This window comes from Notolabrus celidotus, chromosome 10 (genome assembly GCF_009762535.1).
Source record: "Notolabrus celidotus isolate fNotCel1 chromosome 10, fNotCel1.pri, whole genome shotgun sequence".
Taxonomy (NCBI): Eukaryota; Metazoa; Chordata; class Actinopteri; order Labriformes; family Labridae; genus Notolabrus; species Notolabrus celidotus.
Window position 1 is genome coordinate 19,020,694 of NC_048281.1, and position 16,293 is coordinate 19,036,986.

General features: G+C 38.5%; 1 protein-coding gene across 1 annotated transcript; it reads right to left on the bottom strand.

Annotated features, from left to right (window-relative positions):
- Positions 1 to 144: 144 nt before the first annotated feature.
- On the bottom strand, positions 145 to 14,904 carry LOC117820022 (sorting nexin-4-like). Its single transcript, XM_034693635.1, is given in 15 exon segments — positions 145 to 1,358; positions 1,509 to 1,623; positions 2,119 to 2,264; positions 6,179 to 6,278; positions 7,364 to 7,453; positions 7,597 to 7,662; positions 8,782 to 8,843; positions 8,995 to 9,067; positions 9,311 to 9,366; positions 10,518 to 10,565; positions 10,896 to 11,045; positions 11,176 to 11,317; positions 12,588 to 12,657; positions 12,660 to 12,711; positions 14,763 to 14,904. Coding segments are annotated over 15 exon segments (1,314 nt in total). The 5' UTR covers positions 14,859 to 14,904; the 3' UTR covers positions 145 to 1,310.
- Between the last annotated feature and the right edge of the window lie 1,389 nt (positions 14,905 to 16,293).

Sequence of the window (16,293 nt, forward strand, 5' to 3'; positions counted from 1 at the left end):
ATTAACCTGAGGCATTCTTGGAACATGGGTTGATTATTTAGTGCTGTGGCTTGATTGAAAAAGAAGCTCAAACATTTCAGTCCCTCCCTTGTTCTACTAAAAAATCAGATTAAGGGAGAAAGGTCTGGCAGTAAAAGAGAAGGCTGAACTATTGGTGTTTATGTTTGTTTCTTTTATAAACCTTTACAGAAGCAAAAAGGTTGATGTCAATGACCAAACTTCCCCTCTCCAGTGCTCCCCACAAAATATCTGTACCATAAAAGTATCTGATCGAAAGCTCTTTGGTCGGCTATTTATTAATAACAGCATAGAGACTGACTTTAGCATGACGTGTGTGACAAATAAACAAAGAAAATAAGAAAAGTGATGCTAAGTGGCTTCCTTGAGTGCAGCCTATGTTCCCCCTGATTATTTTTGTCCAATCAATCAGCTGACAATGCAATAAAATACCATTTCCAAAGAGGGGGATGTCTGAGTTAGGGATTGTAGTAAGCTGAGGATAGCTTCAGCTTGGTTTGCAACCCCTGATGTTGTTTGTGGCTGAGAGGAAGCGGTTGTGGAAATTTGCTTTTGCAACCACTTCTTGGCAACAATCCTCTAATTGGTTGCCCTTTTTCACTGCTAAGTTCTGCTACATTTAAGAGGCCTAGGGAACAGTCTCTTTATGGTAAGAAATGTTGCAGGCTCTACTTTAGGTGACAGGCTAATCATCGATATAAAAGCCGAATTCTTGAGTGGAACTGACAATTAATTATGTTTCAAAGTTTACAATTAGACCAACAAAAGTTTGCAGATGGTCACTGATGCACACTGTCTACAATCCTCCTTTATTTCAAGGTGTTCTTATCAGATGACCCCTCTCAGCTTCTCATATTTTTCTTCTATCGGGGTACAAAATAAATCAAGTAAATGCAACAGCTGGAATAAACTGCACATCTATTTCCTCTGTGTAAGCATGATGAATTATAGGTGCAGGATTCTCCTTGTAGACCTGCTGCCATCTTTGCAACGAAGGAGGGACAGCATTAATAATTTGGATCATCTGCACTATGAAGGTCAAATCAGCAGAATCGCAGAATATTATGGGATGGGGGTTTTAAAGGCGCAGATACAATAAAAGACCATGACCTGGGAACTTTCAAGACATAAAGGGCAAAGAATTCTTCAAAGTAGCTTCGATTCTGTAGAGCAAACAAAGTGAAGGCCTTGTTTAGGCTCCCAGTGCTGTCTCCATAAGACTGCAGGTCCCACTCTGAACAATCTGTCTGTCTGTTGCTTTGTTGCAGGAGAATGATTGGGTGGAAAGTGGCTCACATTTTGCTGAAACACTCCTTGGCGTTGGACCACACCTGGATTCCCTGAGACAGAAAGGATTGAAAGAGAACCAGAGTGATTTAGAAAAAGGAAGACAATTTTCTACAAAACAGATGGGAAGCTACAGTCTGCCGATAACGCCTGGCATTCTTAAGCAGGAGAGTAAACAAAAACAAACATACGGAAGCCTATACCTTCTTACACATGCTGATCTGCATAATGGCGTAGCTGATTAGTGCTTCGCGCAAATCATTGTCCTTCTGCTCCTTGAAACGTTCAATGTCCTCCCAGGCTGTTCGCACAAACTCTCTGAAGACACAAACACAAACAGAGACACATGCTGCTGTGAGTCATTTAGTGTGGAAGTGAAGGCATGGGAAGAAGTGTAAAAGAGAGGGAGAAGTGTCTGAAGAAACAATGAAGTGGTGCAGCTCTGTGTTTATCTATGCTCAAATTACCTCTTTTTTATTGATGTGTTTTTTGTGTTACAAGTTATTGAACATTACCTTGCATTGACTTTGAGTACATGCTGAATGATCCAAACACCATCCTCCACTTTGTGTGTTTACAATTTGATTACATCAGTGTCAAAGTTGTAGTAATCTATAAATGTATTCTGTTTAACTGCTTGTTGAATGCAGTTCATCATTCCTTATCCAAAATAAGACCTTGAGCTTTTTTTCAAGACAAAGGAAAAGAGTGACACTACAGACATGTCAGTGTCTCAGACAGCGAGTGGGAGACGTTTCAAAGACAAACTAATCAAAGAAAGGTGAAGGACTGAGTGAGTGGTGTTGAGCTCACTGGCACTCGTTGTTCTTCTCCTTGAGTGTTTGCTCTCCCTCCTGGATACTCTGCTCCAAAGCTGCCAGCCTGCTCTCTCTCTGCTCGGGGCTCTCTTGGCCAAAAAGCTTACTGGTCATCCCCTTCAGCGAAAAGACACGCACCGTCTGCACACAAATACATACAAATTAGAATTTGGCAACTGAAACAGGTTTTTCAACACACATTTAAATCTTTTGAGGATTTTACCATGCTTGGTTTTGTTGAACACAATTTTGACAACTGATCTGAAGAATGCCTGATTAGCTTTTGGTCTGGTACGCCAAAAATCTTTACCTGCCAAATCATTTTTACTAGCCATGAAACAGTTGATACAATTCCATTCATGAAAACCAGTGGGATAAAGTTACTTGTTACATGTATTGTTGTGCCGAAGTCATAGTGACGATATAATTCTGAGGTCACTATACTATACATCCAGGGTTTTTATACCAAAACTGGAGTGAACTCTTTATTCTATGTGTGGGAATAAGAATTGAAAGCTCTCCATGTCAATACACTCCTATTTTTATTTATTTTTATATATTTTATTCTATGTACTTATTGTTATTTACATTATATATATATATATTTTATTTATTTTCTGCTATTGTTATTATTATTACTTATATAACATACATATACATGCTTTTTTTTTTGTTTGTTTCTGTTTTTTACCTTTATTTGTCATTTCCCTGTCTGTTTATAACCTTTTGGTGTCGGTTGGTTTGGGGGATGTTGGGGATGTACATGTTTGTGTTTGTACATGTACATATATGTTCAAAACTAAGAAAAAAATATAAATAAAGTTATGAAGAAAAAAAAACTGGAGTGAAATTGTGCGCTTTTTCTTTAAGTAGATTACACATCAACTGTAGTTATATTACGCAGAGTCAGATCATAAAGTAGGGCTGAACAATTGTAGGAGCTATTTTATTACTATCAGGTCGAAAAGTGTTGCTATGCGATTGTCTCCTTTGTAAACAGCAGGGGGCGCTAAGAACCTGAACAATTAGTGGACCGCTCATACAAAGAGAAACCAATGAGATGCAGCATTACATTAGATTTTTTTTTGCTTTGTCTGGCAATAAATAAACTCAAAGTGTATCCAGACAAGACATTCGACTTCTTGTTACCTAATCCAAAACAGCTGGAACCGTGCATCAGGGGTGTTCTTTGAAAGCAGTGTTAATTTTGGTGGCTATTTTAGATTTAGTCTTAGTCTTTCGACGAAAATGCTGTTAGTTTAGTCACATGTTAGTCTTTTCAGCCCTTTATAGTTTTAGTCTAGTTTTAGTCGACGAAAACTCAAAACATTTCAGTCTTTGATTTTGCCCGAAACATCTTCACTCTCTAAATAATTCATGTAGTTGACCAGATATTGGTAAGAGGGTTATATGAAGTGTTAAAATCGTCAACACTCCTTTAACACTTTTGCTTGTGTAACATCTTAAGTTAAATAATTAAGCCTGGCCTTTCTAAAATGTCAAAAGAAAACCTTCTTGATGTGACCACTGTGACTGTATTTTGATTCTGTTGACTCACAGAAAAATGCCATGAAAGGAATGTGTTGCACATTAACGACGGTCCTTGAATGCACCTGCAGTGACGGGCGCACTGGACAGACAGTCAGTTCACGGCACTCTGAAATGCATCCGCATCTTTGATGACTAGGAGTTGATCAAAACTTACTGAATGTGTCTGATGTATCACCAAACTGGATTAAATCAAGCTCTAGACTCAGAGCTTTTTACGGTAATAGCGCAAAACGTCAAACATCAAGTACTAAACAGACGTCCCCCGGTTGTGTCTTTGTCACTAACGCACACCGGGGGTAAAAATAATCAGTGAAGATGAGACAGATGCATGGAGGTGAGGAGAGCTGGTTCATAAAGCACACCTGCTGAAGGTAGTGAACAAGCTAACACTGAGCCCCTCAGATAATAACTCAGCCTGTCACAGGAATGCATCACTTTTATATCTAAAGATTAGACGCACAGTGGGGAAAACATGGATTTTGAATGTCCGACGGTCGGCCACTAATGTTTTTGTCTCGCCATCGTCTCGTCAACAAAATCAAAACATATGTTTGTCAGAGTTTTTATTATCAGTGATGCAGTTTAGCTCGTCACAGTCTCGTTTTCGTCATGAGAAAAAGAGTCGTTGACGAACATTTATCGTCATAATTTCGTTAACGAAATTAACACTGTTTGAAAGTAACTCTTTTAAAAAAAAAATGTTATTATATTAAAAAAAAATAGCCACTATAGCAATATATTGTTTAACCATTGCGACTGTACTGTGTTTGTGCGCAGTAATCACATCCCAGTCATATTACCTTAGGCACCTTGTGCTCTCACTGTTTTGCTGATCGATCTAAAACCTAGCTTCCCATTGTCTTGTTTTTGTTATTAATCTCCAATAAAAGTCTGTCTGATCACTTTCACGCAGCCCCTCACTTCAACACACTGAGAGCTGACCACTGTGTATGCAGAGTCTGTGTGTCATATGACTGTAAACTGTAAACATGCACACTAGGCTGCTGCCATCACAGATTCCCCAGCGAATGCTTGATTAAGCATAAAAGATTTTGAAACGGTGTATTCCCATTCATCTTTGTGCTCATTAACTTTGAGGTCACACATAAAGACCGCTAACGTGATCTACACATGTAGGGCCTGTAGAGTAGTATTGTGAGAGATCACATACTGAAGAAGCGATGAGTTTTCTTTTAATTAGAACTTACTACCACAGGGCTGGTGACTCAGATCAAAAATAACTTTAAGCACTGTTGGAAATGGTTGATAACATCCTAAGCAAGCCAATTTCATTTATTAATCAAATTTAGGAAGTAATTTGTTGCTCTACCTGTTCTCTCTCTTCCTCTTCCATGCTCTGAGCAGCCACCCATTGTGGTATAACTAGGACTGACTTTGATTTTAAATCCATATAAATAAAGAGTAAAGCTTCAGTTAGCATGTAATGATGCATATCCAATTTTCCTTAAACTACCAAGATGGAGCAGTGCAAGTTTTATGTTTATATCAAACAATGTCCCTCTATTTCATGCTGTACTGAGAAATTTGATGTATACATTTATGTGTCGCTTAGCTGATTCAGAAAATGACATTTTAAGGGAGCTCGCTCAGCCCACATTAAGTGACACAAGGTATTTTTCTTGCTTTTGGAAACATGGGAACAAATGCCTTTTTATGCTTTAATCAAAATGAATGTGTAAACTGTTGTCATATGATCTTTTTAATTCTTGCTGGACATGTATTTTACTTATTTCTAGTCTTTTGTATTACTTGTGTGCTGATATGTACCTATGGGACTGAAATAAGGTATATCTATCTATCTAATTGTGTGATTGAAATTGTATTTTTTAATATTACATGAAAGCACACTGCATTTATCTGGTATGAATGCCTAGATTTTTTTTTCAGATTGAAATATATACATCCCAGAAAGAAAAAATACTGCAACATCAGTGCTTTGTCCAATATCCTGCAGACCTATCTTACAGCACAAGCTATCAAGTTATATTATGAATAGACCCCCTGCTATTTCACTAGTTAAATAAGCTCTACATTTAATAAACGCAATGAGCAACATGACACATCCCAAACATGGTTATCAATAATAGCCCTATCTTTCCTGCTGTTTGTCAGGTGTTTATCCACTCCTCTGCCCCCCACATTGACAGCTTGACAGCAGGAGGCAAGACTTATGAATTGTAAATGTGTGACTGCCCAATGGGACTCCATGGGACCTGTGAAAGTATAATTTCAGACTTCACACACTGTTTGATGCCCTGTGTCAGCTAAATAAAAGGAATCGTTGATGGCACCTGGTCTCACTCATTTTTGCCAGTTTCAAATTCATATGAGAAGTTGGCGAATGACTGGTGCTAATTTTGAACCATGAATATATGAGTATATCATTATTTGCGCAAGCTGTGCAAAAGAAAATGAGAGATAAAAAAGCCGGTGAGAGTGAGAGAGACGGAAAGAGAGAGAGAGAGTGAGTGCTGGTGTGTTACCCCTGTGGCAAGCTCTTCTTTCTGTTGTTTCTTATTCGCCAGATCCTGAGCCGTCATCTCCAACTCGTACTGGATCAACTCATTTTTCCTGCATACAGATCTTCACACACGCGCACGCACGCACGCACACACACACACACACACACACACACACACACACCACACACACACACACACACACCACACAACACACACACACACACACACACACACACACACACACACACACACACACACACAACACACACACACACACACACACACATAAAATACATCACTGATTAAAACTTAGATCCAGGACTTTGTTGTTACATCCTAATACAAATATTACAAACATTGCTGCTCTCCATCCAGGCTAAAGTCTTGACAGTGAGGCTTGTTACAAGCTCTGCACTCTGTATTCTACTAAAGCTCCAGATTTGCATCTGCCAAAAATAATTTGTATGCTGCTGCATTTACATGCTGCTGCATGCTGGCTTTGTTTGGAATGGAGTTTAATAATGATGGCAACTTTATGCAGCAGCAACATGAAGCAGCTGTTGTGGATATCTATTAAGATCTACCTAAAGCAAGATTCACCAATCACACAACCAAGTAGTGTGGGAAGTAGTGTGATCTTATCTGTATCAACCACTTCCTGGTTGTTCATAATGAACACCACTTATATCACAAGAAGTCTAGATAATGTACTTAAATGTAGGGCTGGAACAACTCGTTAATGATTTGATACATAACAATAAAAAATGTCTACTGAATATCTACAGTACAAAGTGGCACCATTTAAATCTTCTGTCCGATCTGATAAATGTGCTTGAAAATGACTTCATCATTATCAGTTAGTCAGAATTAATTTTCCTCTTCTACCAATTGATTTCTCACCTAATCACTGCAGTTCTAAACTAATTAAGGGCTGTATCCCACTAAAGCCTGAGGTCATTTGAGCCCAGCCTTTCAGTTAACACTCAAATACACAAAGTGTAGTTATACACATATAATTAACACCTCTACAAACTAAGTTGTAAATGGGTGTTCTGGCATTAAACGCTCATGAGGACATGGACTACTGCGATGATCCGTCAGTCCTCATGAGAGCGTAAGGTTGACTTGCTCATACTGCATACTGATTAGACTGTTTCCCCGTTCAGCTTCATATGAATCTCTCTTTTAAAACCAACAACCACTGACCTGACAGCATCAGTGTAGAACAGGTATTCTTTCAGTTGGTCTGCATAATGCTCTTCCTCCTCCAAAATGTCATCTATTGATGCAGCATACCTGTAGACACGCACAGAGACACAATCACAGGTGAGCCAAAACAGAAAAATGGTAAATATTGTGGAAGTTCATAGTTTAATGATGATGTCATCAGATAACACATTTACAATAAGTTTTATGTAAAGGTTTTATCTTCTACATACGTGTCCATGTGGTGGCCTGCACTCTGCAATCCATCTCCCATCTCTTTTTCTATCGCACTCCACTCACTGGAGACACAAAAAGAGGAAGTTAGATCTATTTCTCATTCAGGCAGTCTATGAAGTCAAAATACATCTTATAGCAAAAAGACACATTTACATTACTAATTACAAAACTCCTCTAAAGGCTCAAAAGATTCAAAGTGCTGTTTTTATAAGCGATTAGGTGAGACACATAGTTTCCCAACCACATTTCAAATTGATACAAAAAGGGGAATTCTGATGGTGAAACAAGGCGACTCTATTAATAAAAGAACTACCCTGTGCCCCTCTCACTGACTGTCCCTCTATTTCTAAAACAAATTTAAAGGCTTCTGAATTAAGCATCGGCACATTACACTCACATGTTCTGGAGCTGTCCCTCTCTAAATGTGTTTTGGTCTGAGGTATTTGGAATGTTGACCATTGTAACTGGGGTAAGACTGGTCCCTAATGCTTGTACTGTTTTGTTCGGTGTGTCTCCTCCTCTAGTTGTTCTTTCTCCAGCCAAGAAGGACATGTTAGCCTTTACAACTCTGTTGGCCAGAGAGTTGATATTGTTGAATTGGAAGTCCTTTGTCCCACCTACCCATTCAAGCTGGATTAAGAGTGTACTTTATTTTCTTAAACTTGAAAAGATTAGGCTGACCCTGGGTGGCTCATATCTTTAAAAAAAATCTGGGACCCTTCTTATCTCATGTCGATAGCTCAGCTTGCTGTGTGTCTTTAGACTGAGCATCACCATGGTGTGTCTTAGTATGTTTAGATTATTGCTTTCATCTGTTTATCTTTATCATACTTGCTTTTTGTCTTATGTTCTCCATTTTTGGACTTCTATTTAGTTAATTTGGAGGGAGTATATGTCAGGGTGGGTGGTTATTTTTTGTTTTGTATTTCATATGTCATCTGTGTTTCTTTGTTCCTAAAATAAGGAAAATGTACCAACCTCTAATTTTGGATGTGATTGTTTTTCTATGTGAAAATCAATAAACAAAGTTTAAAAAAGAAAAAAAGGCTTCTGAATACAGTTTGTGCCCCATATGTCTCGCTTTCAACTTACAGCTTGTTAATTATTTTACAATCTAGTGCCTGCATTAAGCCAAGCTATGGTTTTATAAATGTACAACATAAAGTATTGTAGTTTCTCACCTGAAGACTCTGCCATAGTTACCATGGACCTTGTAAACTCCATACAGTCTATCTGCTACCCTCTAGAATAAAGACATTTGTAATTATGAACACCTTTTTTAAAATCTCAGGTGTTTCCCTTAAAAATACCAAAGTAAATAACAATGCATCCTAAACCATTGACTGAACCTAAGCAGACAGTTCAATATTCATTGTATGTTTTGTGAAACTCACCGCCCGCACTCTCAGTAACTGAGAGACGACTGTGGTCAGTTCATCACTGTACTGCTTCAGTGCTGTGAATCGCCTGAGAAGTTCACAACACAACGACAGAGATCATACCTCAAACAGCATTTGACAGAATCTCAGCATTTCAGTCTGCGCAGTTCTGTGTTTCTCTACACACACTACAGTTATCATGCTTCTTACTTACTTCCTGTTTTGCCACCAGAATCAAATTTCAAGGAAGCTGCCTCAATGAAACTAATGCAAAATGTTTCATTGAAACACCAACAAAGAAGAAACTTTTTATGGTCTGGTTTATGCTTACTTGTCGGGGTTTTTGACTCTGAACATGGCACTCAGAGACTTAAGTCTGGAGTCCACCTGGCAGAAAAAAACAATGAAAAGGCAGCTTTTATTTGCATATGGCATATAAGAGAATCTATAAAGATGCCCTTCTAACTTGATTCAATCTGCCTATCATATATAAGCCATGGGACTTAAACACAAATAGTGTCAGTTAACAACTAATTTCACATTAAGGTAATCCAGTAAGGGGAACTTGGTTCAATTTTGTTTAAATTAGGGCACAGAAAATTCGGCCACCGAAAATCTTCGGCCGAAAAGTGCATTTCGATTTTCGGCCGAAAGACTTTTATCACCGAAACAACACGACCGAAACAGAATGTTGTGATGACGCAAGCAAAAACCGTGGCCAGTACGTGCTTGTCTGGATAAGAGCCAACATGTCTGCATCTGTTATTCCTTTAATTACAGCACTAAAGCATATTAAGCAAAGAGGTTGAGACGGACCACGGAGTGAAAACAATGAAAAGTACACTCTTAGAGTCTGTCAGCACACGTTTCACTGAGATCTATTCGGATCCTCTGCACTTCATCGCGACTGTTCTTGATCTGCGATATAAGATCATTATTTGGATGCGGAATAAAGCAGCACACATTAAGGAATGATCCAGGCTGGATGGATGCAGAGAACCCACCCGCACAGCGCAGGAGAAGGAGAACAAAGCGCAGAAAAAAGGACTGGTCTCTCTGAACCAGATGAGGGGCATGCACCCTTGTTGTCTGATATGTTCAATGAGATCCTTGATTTTAGTGAGTTTAGCACACAGTCCGAGCCATAGATGCAATGGTAGGGGAAACCGGAGACAGTTGTAACATTTTTTAAATTTCTGTCTTTAACTTTGAGCTCTTTTAACCCAGTGTGTTCAAACTGCTATACAAACTAGCTTCATGTGTCTGCTAATAAATGGCCTGGAAATGCCTGTGCAACACAAACAGAAAATGAATGGCTTAATCTCAAATCCAAGGAGTGAAATGTTACAACTGTCCCCAGTCTCCCTACTAATAATTGGCATAATAATTTATTTCCGTGTATCGATTTCGGCCTTGGTTTCCTCATTTTCGATTTTCGGTTTCGGCCAAGAATTTTCACTTCAGTGCATCCCTAGTTTAGATAAAGTACAGTGTCTCATTCAAATAATGAAGGAAGGAAAGCATAATGAAATGTTTACCTTGTCTTGGAAACCCGTCTCCAAAACAGCCTCCCTCCATCCCTTCTCCTGAGGACAGATGATTGACAGATGACAGACACGAGACAGACAGGGTTATGACCACACTGTTAAATTGGTGATTTCAAAGCGACAACACAACATCACAAAGGACACCAAAGGGAAATACTGCTTAGATTTTCGTTTTGAATTTGGCCTTTCTTGTTCTCTCATCTTTGTCTGTTGCCTATAAGCAAGCATCACTTTGTTGTAGATTGCTTTAAAGATGGCATCAGAATGAAATATGTTAACAGATTATGAGTGTGTGAGGGGGCGTCTGTCTGCAAAGTTACTGTGGAGGACTTCACTGAGGCATTTCGTGCAACAAGCTTGACTGCTCACCTCTGTCAGAAAGAGGAAGAAGATTTTGTCACTGGAAAGGACAGGATGTGATGCAACTCGCAGCAAGAAGTTTTCCAGACCGACTCTCCGTCGCTCAACAAAGTCTGGGTCCAGGTTGTCTGCTGACAGCTTGTGCCAAACAAACTCTGCCTAATAGAGACACAGCACAAAGAGTACAACGTTGCAGGGATTAGTCACACACAGCCAGTTAATAACACTCAAGTAATCTTTAAATATCATGTATCAGCCGTGACGTTTCTTCAACATTTGAGTCACTCACTCTTTTCTCTGGTAGTGGAGGGATGATGATATAAGGGTAGGTGACAAGGAGGAATGTTCTGAGCAGCTCAAACTCACTGTAGCGTCTCCACAAAGTGTCAGGTGCTGCAGGAGTACCTCCATCTGGGACAGTCTCAGCTGGGCTGCAGAGAGACAAAGTCCGTAAGCTTTGGCTTTTATCATAGACGTGATTGGGCATTTGAGCATATCTTTATGATTAAAGTAACTTCAGACACTGAATGAGATAAATTTCACTGCTAACTTCATGGGACTTCATCTTGTCAAATGCATGGCGGCAGTGTTTTAAATGATTAAGCACAAACAAAAGTTCATTGGAATTCAGGGAGCCACTCAAGTGCTCAGTGAAAAGTGGAGGGTCAAACAAGGTAGTGGGTAATCAGTGCAAGCTGGTCTGCTCTTAGATCCTGTTTGGCTTATTCAAGTCAGAAAACGTACACTGAGTGAGAAAATCTTTGCTCTTCTAACGAACAAGATTTTGCTCAATAAACTGTATGGGAACTTCAGGTCATGGATAAACCAAATTGTGGCTCATGTATGGAAGCTGCATCAGTATACCCATCAAATGTACCAAATATGAGATCAAATGGCTGATTTATTCTGTATGTTTCACAATCAAATAATTATCTAGCCAGATAATCATGACTCTGTTTGAAACATACTGTAATTGTGAAAGAGGCGGTGTATGTGCTCTAAGAAATATGTTGCAATCAGTATGAAGTATTTCATGCTTTACAGAAAGTAGCAGCAGATTTAAAACAACCAAAAATAAAAATAAAATGCAATTATAACGAGAATCAGATGCTCTAGTGCAGGGGTTCCCAAAGTGTGGGAGGGGACCCCCTGGGGGATCGTGAGATGTCTTCCAGAATGTTTTTCTTTAGTTATCTAAAAATATCTATTTTTTTTTACCTTGTTTTCTTATTTTTATCTTCCTTTTTTGTTTGCAATGTTTGACTTGTAACTTGTGGTGAACAAAGAAATACAGAAAAAATGCAATAAAAAAGTTGAATGACAAAAGTTATCTAAAAATAATACATTTTACCCATTTATAGTAAAGAATATCGACAAAAAAATAGTCGCTAAACTTGAAATAAAACTTTGAAAATAGAAAATGTAATGAGTTTTCTGCCTTTCTTCGTTGTCAGATGACTCCTAAGTTTAAGTTTAGTGAACAGTTAATAATCAAAAGCACCAGTAGGAGCAGGTTAATTCATAACAGCACAGGAAACAAAGCCACATGCTCATATATGTAGGCTAACTTTCTCTAGACCAGCTAAATGAAGCCACATTAAATCACTTTGAGGGACAGTGGGGGTCGCGAGTCTTTGGCACCTATATTTTGGGGGTCGCGGGCTGAAAAGTTTGGGAACCCCTGCTTAGTGTATGACGTACCGTGTTTCTATGAGATAGACTGTGTAGGTTTCCTGCATGTTAACTGTGTTCTTCCCGGTCCTCTTCTCGCCTCTGCAACATTAATCTCCATTTTTTTCAAAAGAGCTGTCCCTCTTTCCACCATCTACATACAGGGAAAACAACAAACCATTAGTTAGAAACCCATGTCTTTATGAGGACATCAGGATGATTATAGCATTTCTCAATTGCTAAAACATTTCTCGACATCCGCCATGCTTTTCACACTATAAGCACAAAACCCAATTTTCAAACTACATTCACCAAAACAACTCTTCCTGCAAAACCAAACAATGTTATCAGATCATACCCCGAGCCAATCAAAATTAAAGCAGTACTGAAAGTCATTACACACTACAAAACACTGAAAACACAATGCTCAGGATGAAGCTGTAGAAATAATGTTATTGTTTACTGTAGGCTTAATTCATTTTAAATTTAGCACCTGTATACAGTAAAAAATTAAGTAAACACAAATGAGAAGAACATGGTCTATCACAGCAGCTCAGATTTCATCAGAAGTTACTGTTCTTTGTCTTTCTCCATTTCGCTCCCCTCCTCTTCCTCCTCCACCACCTCTTACACGCACTCTTCCTCTGCCTCTCAGATTATTTCTGTCCATTGTACAACCTTCAACAACCAGTGCTCTCTGAACTGGCTTATACTGGTTTCCTCACATCATTAGCCACAAGTGTGATCAGTTTTGAGTGCTTTTGTTTAACCCTCCTGTTATGTTTGTTTCTCTGGATCAGCAGTAATGTTACTAGGTCAATTTGACCCCGAGCATATTCAATTACCCAAAAGTATCAGAACCTCAAAAAATCCAAATACACATTTTTTAAATCTAATTTTTAACTCCATTATTAACCATTTAAATCAAGATTTAGTGCAGTGGTGTTCTTTAATCCTCACAGATCATGGTTCAATGAGGATAACTCACTCGGTTTTCATTAAAATTAATGTTAAAACTGTTTTAATGAACATTGGAAAGCCCTAAATATAAATACAATAGTTTTTTTATGACATAGATTTTTCTTAATTTCATTTTACATTTTTTTTATTTTTTTTATTTTTATGAAGTGATGTTGATTAATTCACACAACACCTTTTCTGTCACGTCGCCCAGATTTTTATCCTGCATTTAGCTGGTTTTGAAGGCATATATTGCCTGAAATAGACTTTTAAGGGGTCAATTTGACCCGCAACATAACAGGAGGGTTAAGCTGTGACACCTGTGCTTCAAATGTGTTTAACTTTTGCTACCTGTGCTTACTTGCAATACAAGTGCATCACAGTGCAACATGTGTTTTAGTGAGTGAGAATGTGTTTGCAGGTTGTGTCTAACAGGGGAAAAGTGCTTATGGTTTTACCAAAGGAGTGTCTGATTCAATACATGGGTTCAGACACTAAGGAATTTGGTTCAGGCAATAGGGTTTAGTGTTTTAGAGATTGAGAAATACAACAGAATGCATAAAAATGCACCAGTGTTCAGACAGCAAAAAAGTCCTTGATGGAAAGAAAACAAATATTCTGATCTTTTATAACAGAACAGGTAAGTATAAACCAGTTAACCCCAGTAGGGCAGACTGGTTTGCTCCTGAACCTTTATAATGAACATAGTCACACTGGTTCTTTAAAGCAGGGTTATGGCAGGCGTGTGCAGGTCACAAGACAAGACAGGACGCTACTCCCAACACCAAAACATTGACGTATGTATGCAAACGTTCTTCTCAGCAAAACCGTCGAAACATGGGACTAGACTTGCAGCACTTTAGGGGACTTTGTTTAATTTAAACAGAGCCAAACTTCGGGGTTGGTCTTCAGAGCTGCTAGCTAACAAGCTAACGTCAGAAGTAAAGTTTACATAGTAGCTCTAAGCTGTTAGCAAAACCAACTTCAGCTCACTTTGTAACTTTATCGTTCACATAAAGAGTTATTATAGTTACACTTCGCTTAGAAACTATACGGTTAAAGTTCACAATTAGCAACAAAATTAACAAAGTGAGTGTGAAATCTCAGTTTGACAATGAGACTCTAACTCCACCTAACTCCTAGCCAACGTTTACATTACGGCAGGCCTCTAGGGAAAGTTCTCACTCGTTACAGCTGGCTTTTAAACCCATGTATAGGTATCAGAGGAAAAAGAAAAGTTACGACCGTGTTTATTATGTTGTTTTCGGATTCCGTGGACGTGATATCGGTGTTACCGATCACAGCTACTTCTTCGGTACTTCCAGAGTCTGCCATCATCATTTGGCTGCTGAGGTGCTGCTGTTGTCAGCTGAGCTGGCAGGAGGGGGGGGGGGGGGGGGGGGGGGGGGGGGGGGGGGGGGGGGGGGGGGGGGGGGGGGGGGGGGGGGGGGGATGTGTCCTCTTCTCTGCGCATGCGCATTTCCGACTAAGACAGGGATCAATGACATCTTTTTACACTAACTCTTCATATACTTAACCCTCCTGTTATGTTACGGGTCAGATTGACCTTTTTTAAGTTAAAAATAAAAAAAAATTTCAAAATATTTATTGTTGAAACTCTTCTCTACTTGGATCAATAGGTGAAATCAACATATACAATTTAATTGTGTGTGATTTATTTTATTTTGACTCTGTTTTTAAGGGTCTGTTTTATAAGCTTGCATGCTTTTTAGTTTTTATTTCATTTTATTTTTATCGCTCTATTTGCTTTGCACTTTTTCTTGTTTTTATTGCACACTGTCAAGCACTTTGTTACCTGTATTGAAAAGTGCTATATAAATCAAGTATTATTATTATTAAATGCCCCCTCCTGAATGTTTATATACATATACATTCGTGGGTCAATTTGACCCGGCAGTCAAAGTGGAGGCCAAAAGGGGTCAAGAGCTCCAGGAGCTGGGATCGAATAGAGACAAGCTGGCAGCCATTGGGACAGTGAGGGACAAGTGGGTGTAACTTCCACTACTTTATAACCCAGGCCCTCATGTCACAGTGGATGAAAGGCTAGAGGTTCCTTCCATTTTAGGCAATAATGCCTTCCAAACCAGCTAAAACCCAGCATAAAAACCTTGACAGCATGCGACAGAAGAGGTGTCTCGTGTTACTTTATCAACATCACTTCATAAAAAATAACAATAAATAAAATAACACAAATCAATGTCATAAAAACTATTGTATTTATATTAGGTCTTTCCAAGTACATTAAAAGGTTTTTAACATGCATTTTCATAGAAAACGAGTGAGTTATCCTCATTGAACCATGATCTGTGAGACTCAAGAACACCATTTGACTAAATATTGATTTAAATGGTTAGTAATGGAGTTAATAATGATATTAACCAAAATGTTTATTGGGGTTTTTTGGGTTCTGACACTTTGGATAATTAAATATGCCCTGCCTCAAGTTGACACAGGAACATTATTGCTGTTCCTAGAAACGAACATAACAGGAGGTTAAGTTATGACAATATATAATTAGTTTCCACAGAATCGTAATATAAAAGTGACAACAAAAGTATTAAAAAAGAATGACAATTAACACCAATCACTACAGTAAAAACTTTAAATAAATCTTGCCTGTAAATTATCCCTGAAAGTAGTTAAATATATATTTCATAACTGCCATCATTTTAAATGCAACAATGATCTTAGAACCTTTGCTAAAACTATACCACATTAAAACTGGCTATATGTAGCATAGTGTTATAATTAAGAA